The sequence below is a fragment of the Gossypium hirsutum genome, chromosome D10, assembly GCF_007990345.1.
Source record: "Gossypium hirsutum isolate 1008001.06 chromosome D10, Gossypium_hirsutum_v2.1, whole genome shotgun sequence".
Classification (NCBI taxonomy): Eukaryota; Viridiplantae; Streptophyta; class Magnoliopsida; order Malvales; family Malvaceae; genus Gossypium; species Gossypium hirsutum.
The window spans coordinates 47,538,447-47,546,789 of record NC_053446.1 but is presented as its reverse complement, the minus strand read 5'-3'; the positions used below and the strand labels follow the sequence as shown (position 1 = coordinate 47,546,789).

Sequence of the window (8,343 nt, the reverse complement as noted above, 5' to 3'; positions counted from 1 at the left end):
TGGGCCGTCGAGCTGGGCCGGGTAGCCCAACCCATGATCACCTCTATTACAAAGTAACAAATAAACATTTAAATAATGTTCAAATTAATTAATATTATGATGTTTTAATAAAATATAGAAAATTATTTATTATAATTTGTTGTTAATATTTTAATATATGAAAAATAAATTTTAAATATGTTTTAAGCAATTAAGCTAAAAAATTCATTCAAAAATTTCTTGTTTAGCATTCCTTTTGTTTCAAAAGTGCTTTTCATGTCAATGTGCTTCTAAGGGCCTGTTCTCCTTTGCGTTTTAGAAGAACTTTTTCAACAGAAAGTCCTTTTCTCTTAAAAGGAACGAAAAACAGCCTCCATTTCTATAAAAAAATTCGCCATCGGAGAAGCCTTTTCTCCAGATGAAGAAGTTAAAAATTTCTCCTTTTCTTCAGCCAAAAGTTGTTTTGGATGGTAATTTCCATTTTTCTCCCCCAAAAACTGTTCTTCCCTGTGGTTCTTTGCCTGAGATATCAAGTTCTTTGCCTTTGTTTCTTTTCCTCCGGTTCTTTGTTCCTCTTCCGCCGGTGAGTTTCTTTTCTTCTTCTTCTTCTCTTTAATTATTCATTCTGCTTTGTTTTTAGTTATTTTCTGATTGTTTAGAGTTTAGCAAAAAAATTACAGAAATTTTACATTCTTCGATTGTTCACCCTCTCTCTATTGAATTTGCTTCTGGGTTCCGAACCCCACCGCATGGATTCTGTTAAAACTGCTTTGTTTAATAGGCACAGTAATTACAGATGAACCCCAATTGATTAGCATCACCGTTTACGACACCGACCGGGATAGAATGCAAAACACTGTCGCCAAGGTTGCCGTGGTGGGAAGCGGAAGTATCCATACTTACTATCTACTATAATATCCCACTTTCTCTTTCTCCACCCACTAATAAACAAAAATTAAAACCCCGCTCCTCTGATCTTTTTTTTAGATTTATTATCATCATTATTTTGTTAACTTTAAAAACTTGAAATTCACAGTTTCAGGGTCTGTTTGTGCCGCTACTTTGGCAAGGAATGGAATTTCAGTGACCCTTTTTGACTCTGCCAGGGGTCCTGGTGGCCGCATGTCTCAAAGAAGGTTCCTTTTTTATTTCTCTCCACTTATTTTTTTATTAAAAATTCATTTTCTTTGACGAATTTTGACTGCCTTTTTTTATGTTCTATTATTTGCTAGTGTTTTGGGAGGCAGAAATAAAATTTTAAAGTGCATAGTTTAATGAATTTTTGTTGTTTTTGGTAATATGTAACTTTGGGAATTTAGAGAGATAAGTGAAGATGGGAGAGAGCTGTTATTCGATCATGGTGCTCCTTATTTCACAGTGACAAATCCCGATGTGTTGAGTGTTGTTACTGAGTGGGAATCAAGAGGCCTTGTTGCTGAATGGAAATCGAATTTTGGGTCTTTTGATTGTTTCACCAACAAAATTGTCAACACTGAACACCAGGTTCTTGTAACTATTATTATACTATTTGTTCTTCACTTCTTTTTGCTCCACCTAATGGTACTATTATTTGTTTATTTGCATGGTTTTATCTTAATTATATCTTAACTTGCTTATGAGGAGAGGGCAACGGTGTTTTTGAATTGCTTATGTGCATGAATTGATGCTTTTTTCTTGATTTCTTAAAAGCTTGGAACTACTATTTTTTTTTTGAAGTTTATAGGATACTGTTAAACGTTAATGATCCTTGCTATAGCTGCTTCGTAAGTGCTTGTTGCTATATTGTTCTTTTTTATATTCATGCACTCTTCAGCTTGATTCACTTGTAGGGTTCTTTCATTTAACCCTTCATCAGCTTAGGCTGTTTATGATTGTATTATGTTTTCAATTAAAAGGTCAGCATATCTATGTAAAGTGTTGCATAGTTGGTCAACGTCCAGCTCCAGTATTGATTCTGATGTTTATATTATATATATATATTCTCACAGATGCCCATTTTTTAGACAAATAAAAACTGTTGATATGTTTTAAACTCTACTGTTTGGTATTATTGCTTTAGTTCTCTGTTTGATACACTGGAAATTCTAAAATCTGGAGAAAGATTAGCTGCTTCAGAAGTAAGACTACTTGCTACAGTTGGTGTTACTATGGTGAACGTACTACATTGCCTACTGTTTTCATTTTAATGACTTCTTAAAAGCTTTTTCAGCTTCCTAAAACAAAATTTGTGTAAGGTTAAATTCTCTAATTAGGCTTGAAGGTTCTTCTTGAAGCCCCTCCCTTCCTAAAGATGGATCCAGTTCGGCCAGAATTTTATCGTGCTACTATCAGATGGGAGGCTAATGATGGATCGGGGAGTGCAGGGTAAATTTAGAGTTATAGTTTCCTTGATCATAGGTCTCCTCACTTTTTCGATTTGTTGTTCAGTTAGATCCTTCTTGGACCTAATTTATCTGCAAGTGTCATGGTTTTTGCTATTTTATTCTACTTTGTAATGCTATTATAATTGTGTTAAGAAGAAATTTGTCTCTTTCGGATTTTAGTTTTGTCGCTGAGAGCACTGGTCACCAAATGAGTAGTCGGCTTCTGAGTATGAAGTCAGCTAATGCTTTGAAGTTATGTTTGGTCATAATCCGTAAAGAAATTTTCTTGCTAAATGAGGAAAAAGTATGAAGCAAGGTATTTATTTCGCTGCATATGAAGTGGAATTGCCTTTCTAGGGGTGGCTGTTTGTATACATGTCATATGGGGGTTAAGGATGCCATAGTGAGGCGACACTACTATGCTCGCGAGTAAGATGAGAGCCACTGGCTGACAATTTCTAATTTCATTTGGATGCTCAACACATATGACATGCTGCAAAATTGTTTCTTGCCAATGATTTATTTTATGTTCTTATGAACAAAGTTCGACTCTGATCTTTGATGTAGTTTTATGTCATTATCATGAAATTTAGGCAGAACCTAAGAAGTATTTCTTTGTTTATGAGGCTACTTTGTTAGTGGCTTATTGGCAATGATCTTTTCTGGATGTGTATTATTCAACCATCTATTTATACACTTTCTGTACTTTATTTACAAAAATAGCAGTATGTTACTCCTCGGTAGACACTTTAGTTCCATTCTTGTTCATCTTAAAACAGTATGCAATGTTAATGATGTGGACTGTCCACTAATTTAGTTCCATTCTTGTTCATCTTAAAACAATATGCAATGTTAATGATGTGGACTGTCCACTAATTTGGCATATTGCTTGGTTCCTGAGACCCGTTATTTAAATGATAGGGATTGAAGAATTCATCCTAACAATCTTCTTTCCATGAAATATTCTTTTTTTGCGTTTTTTATCAAACAATCTCGACTTTCATTTTCATATGCTTTTCAAATATAAGTATTGTATTAACCAAATCATTTTCATATGCTTATCAAATATAGCATCTAGTTTAATGAATTCACTTTAAATTGTAAATGCTATTGACAAATTTTTAGTATTTATATTTGGTATATAAATATTATCCTTTTTTAAAACTTTAATCCAAATATATGTAATATTTTAATTCGTTAGGTTTATGTTTTCTATGTTATGTTAGTATATAATATGAGTTATATATTCAAATACATTTTAAAATAAAATAATACAAATGTGTTAAAAGCATTAATTAAAAATAAAAAATAAATTTTATAATAATACAATCCTGTCAATATCTAATTACAAATATTTAATTTTTATATTTAAATATTTAAATATAGTTTATATATTCTAATTAAATTTTATAAATAATTAATATTAATTACTTGGAAATATTTAAAATTAATATTATATATTAAAATATTAACAATAAGTTATAATAAATTATTTATTTATATTTTTGCTAAAATATCACAATATTAATTAATTTGAATATTATTTAAATACATATTTGTTATTTTATAATCTCATGTCTAAAATGAACATTTTATTCTTCAAAATCACTTTTTGACAGCAATGCCAAACACTCAAAATTCTCAAAAGCACTTCTCAAAAGCAATAAAGAACTGACCCTAAAAAGCACTACTAAACACAATCTTAGTCATGGTGTTATCCCACTAAAGTACCATGACTGATCTCCTTATTATATAGCATTATGAAAACTACAAGTATTTGAGCTATTTTCCAATGACCTTATCATATGTGTATTACCTTCATAGGATATCCTTGATCCCTTTAGGTTAAATATGTTCACCTAATATGGTTCATTTTATCTCATGATTACCATTGTATCTCTCGAGATCTAAACATTACTTACAAATAGTAATTATAGTCATTCATCCTAGACAAATGACCTATGACCATATTCCATTTTCATAATCCATACTATGTTAGTAAGAGGATACAATTTACTCTATATTCAAGATATGAATTCCATTATTGCAAGTGATGTCATGCCATGCACAAATCATGTATGTAATGTACCAACTTATGACCCACTATCAAGAGTTAAAATAGTAGACTCACCTCAATTCACAATTAACATATCAAATTAGCTACATGAACATAATTTCCTGTTACCACATTTCACAATAATAAGGAGATTACATCAAATAATCGAGCCATAAACATTTCGATCAGTATAGATCAATCCCATTCAGTGTCATTCAATCAAACTCATCAATTACATTTCATTCACATCATATCTATATCTCATAAACATTTCCAAAACAATACATATAATCATTCATTCGTATAATTTTTGCATTAACTAATTAGCCTGATGAACTATAATAAACAGATATGGATACGCGGCTAACCATCAAAACACATCAGGTTGCTCGTTTGAGCCATAAATCTAAAACACACCTGAGCACCGAAGTGCTAAGCCTATAGGCATCATATATCATAAGACAATACATCCCTTCAGAACAAACCAAGGTCTCCGTAGAGACAAATCTTGGCAATCCACAACAAATGTTGAATTTGGGTTTAAATAGTGAAATCTCCTTACATCAGTATCATCACATACCATATTCCGTACAACGTGCAATTAACCCTATTGGAATGCAAATTGTATCCTATCCTTTCTTAAGTTCATCCGGGCACATTTAACACATTAGTTCGTTACTTTACAATTAACTTCACTTCTCACCTTATTGTACTATTTTACATACATTTCAAAAGACATTCGAAGTATGTAGATTCATAATTCAAACAAATACATTGCATTTATATATAATTACACCCTATGAACTTACCTACAAAAACTACTAATGAGTTGAAGTGTAGGGGTTAATAAATAATTTTCCCTTTTTCTCGATTATCTACTATTGATTCAAAATTTGATCTATATGGTAATTCATTTCAATTTATTAGTTTAAAATGTCTTATAATAGTTTATTGCATGCATATAAAAGTCTAATTTCATTTTACAAAAATTCCCTAAATTTTTACATTTTATTAAATTTAGTCCCTAAAACCGAAACAATTATAACTTTCACATTTAAGCCCCAACTTTCAATCCAATTTCAATAAAATCCTTCTATAGCCCTCTAATATCTATAATTATAGAAATTCCATGCTAATTTTGAAATATTTTCATTTTAGTCCCTATGTTCAAAACTAATAACTTTCACTTTATAAATTAGTCATTTTTCAAATCTAAGCTTAAAAGCTAACCATTTAACATCAAAAGCTTCAAAATTCATCAATGGAAACATTCCAAAACTTTAATAGTTTTATGATTTAATATTTGGGTTAGCTAAATCAAGCTAAAACTATCTCAAAAACATAAAATTCATGAAAAATAGGCTTAGAATCATTCACCATGCAAAGGCTGAACCTTCAAACTCTCCAAATCTCCCTTTCAACCGAGAAATTCGGTGGAAGGAGGAAGATGAAACAATTGCTTCTCTTTCCTTCCACCTTTAACTAATTATTTCTTTTATTATTTCATTTTAATTATAAAATTTAACACATTTTAAATCACAAACATGTACCAAACAATCCATAATTATAAAAATATGGCATAATTTCCACTTAGATCCTCAAATAATTACCTTTTGAGCCTTTTTAATCAAGAAAAATTGATAGCAATTATTTTTTACGGTTTTTATGATTTAATCCGTGTACCTTAATTTTTAATTGTTTAATAAATTTGAAATTCAATATAACTCTATAATAGACTCGTAAATATTTTTAAATGGGGTTCCGAAACTATCATTTCTGGCACCATGATAACAGACTGTTGCAACTTTCCCCATAGAAAATTTTGTCGTCGAAATTTTTACTTGAAAATAGATTTAGGTACTAATATTCCATTGTTTCTTCTGATTCTCATGTAGCTTCCTTAACACCATGTCAGTGCCATAACACTTTTACTAACGATACTCATTTATCCCGTAGTTCTTTCATTTGCCAAGCTAAAATTTTCACTGGCTCTTTACTGTACAACAAATTGGGTTTCAGCTCTATTTTATCAGTACAAATCACGTGAAAGGGATCAGAACGATAATGACGTAACATCAATACATGAAACACATTATAAATATTTCTAGTTCTGGTGGCAATGCTAATCTATAAGCTATAGAGCCAATTCTCTAGAGGATCTCATACAATCCTATATATCTTGGACTAAGCTTTCCTTTCTTGCCGAGCCACAAGATCTTTTTCCAGGGCGAGACTTTCACAAATACTCTATCAGCAGTTTGGGACTCAATATATTTTCTTTTGAGATCAACATATGATTTTTGACAATATGATGCGACTTTCAAACTGTCTCATATGATTCTAACTTTTTCTTCAATATCATAGATTAGGTTAGTTCTTATTAGCTTGCTTTCACTCAATTCAGACTAGTACAATGGAGTTCGACATCTGCTCCCCATAAAGCCTCGTACGGTGCCATTTTAATGCTCAACTGATAGTTTTTATAATAAACAAACATAATTAAAGGCAAAAAATTTTCCGATCTACCTTTGAATTCATAATATAGTAGCGTAACATGTCCTCGAGTATCTGAATCACTTGTTTCGTCTGGTTGTATGTTTGCGTATGAAAAGCGGTACTAAAAATCAGTTTAGTACCCAGTGCATTGTGTAACTTACCCCAAAACCTAAAGGTAAATCTTGGATCGCAATCAGAAATAACGGATAACAACATACTATAACACCCCTCACCTGGTTTGGTTGCTAGACCTAAGTTATAGGAGGTTACGAAAATTAACAGAATAGTTACATGCAAAACTAAATTAAAGGATATCAAATAACATTCAATTGCCACATATATCATGCATAACAAAAAAAAAAGAGCCAAGTCTAAGTCGAGCTTACGAAAGTTTTAAAAATTGACCTTGAACAAACAAAGATCAAATTACAACATTTTCAAAATTTAAAGATAATCATGCAAAATAGGTGTCAAACAACCTTGTGTTTAGGCTGTGTAACTCTTTAAAGCCGTGTGGACCAAAATATAAAATTTCATCAAAAGTCACACGGTAGTGTGGCTGGGCTTGTAACAAACTAAGACCGTGTTCAAAACTAGGTGACCAGATTTATAGTACTTGCACAAGCATGTGGCCCGTCCGTGTGACAGTCAGGAACCATGTGCTTCTAAATCTTTCTATTTTCTAGTGAGCACAGGACCATGTCACCTACCCATTACCAAAACCAATCTTTCAAATAGGCCAAGCCTATAAATCTATCTACTTTTAAACTTAACCAAATATTTAGTATCATACCAAAGCATACCACCAATCAACATCCTTAACATCTAACCAGTATGCCTCATTGACACCAATTCACAATATAGTTATATAAGCATTACAAACCATTCAAGTCAATTGATATAATTCTATACTATTTATACCATACTAATTTAACCCTTTTCATAATCAAATTTGACCATTTGAGAACTTCAACCATTGTGTACCATAATACCATTCAAAATACATACTACATTCAAGAACCAAAGTATCAACATTCAAGATTGACAAAAAAAATCACCTATATACATGTCACAAAATCGAGCTTCAAATGATTAAAAGATTATCGAATCAAGAACATGATAGTGTGAGCTTCTCGACGATCTACTTGACATGTTCCACAAGTTGGCAATCTACTTGGAAAAGGAAACAAAGGGGTAAGCATTACAAATACTTAGTAAGTTCACTAGTATTTAAACAACATCTTACCTCATTTTATGATTTAACACAACAAGCTATTCAATTGGACAATTTTTCCTAAACATGGTAATCATAAATCAACAAGGTGGGTTTAGCATATAACCAAATCCTATAGTAATTCGAATGTTTAAAAATTTCAATTTGATTTAATACCAATCGCATAAAATAAAAATTCAAGTTCAAAATAACACCCAATATCAATTCAATCAATT

General features: G+C 31.2%; 1 protein-coding gene across 10 annotated transcripts; it reads left to right on the top strand.

Moving 5' to 3' along the window:
* The first annotated feature begins 202 nt into the window (after nt 1-202).
* LOC107916104 (renalase) lies at nt 203-3,098 on the top strand. Of its 10 annotated transcripts, none has more exons than XR_005919452.1 (6): nt 256-562; nt 761-868; nt 1,016-1,115; nt 1,299-1,482; nt 2,232-2,343; nt 2,523-3,098. XR_005919452.1 is itself a non-coding variant. In XM_016845270.2 (5 exons), exons 2-5 carry the CDS (start codon nt 826-828, stop codon nt 2,235-2,237), a joined length of 333 nt encoding a protein of 110 aa, XP_016700759.1. In that variant the 5' UTR covers nt 256-562; nt 776-825; the 3' UTR covers nt 2,238-3,098. The 10 variants fall into 10 exon arrangements, 6 of the variants coding, with proteins under 6 accessions (XP_016700756.1, XP_016700755.1, XP_016700759.1 ...); XR_005919451.1 differs by having other exon boundaries at nt 2,039-2,343; XM_016845270.2 differs by having other exon boundaries at nt 776-868; nt 2,232-3,098.
* The last annotated feature ends 5,245 nt before the right edge of the window (nt 3,099-8,343 follow it).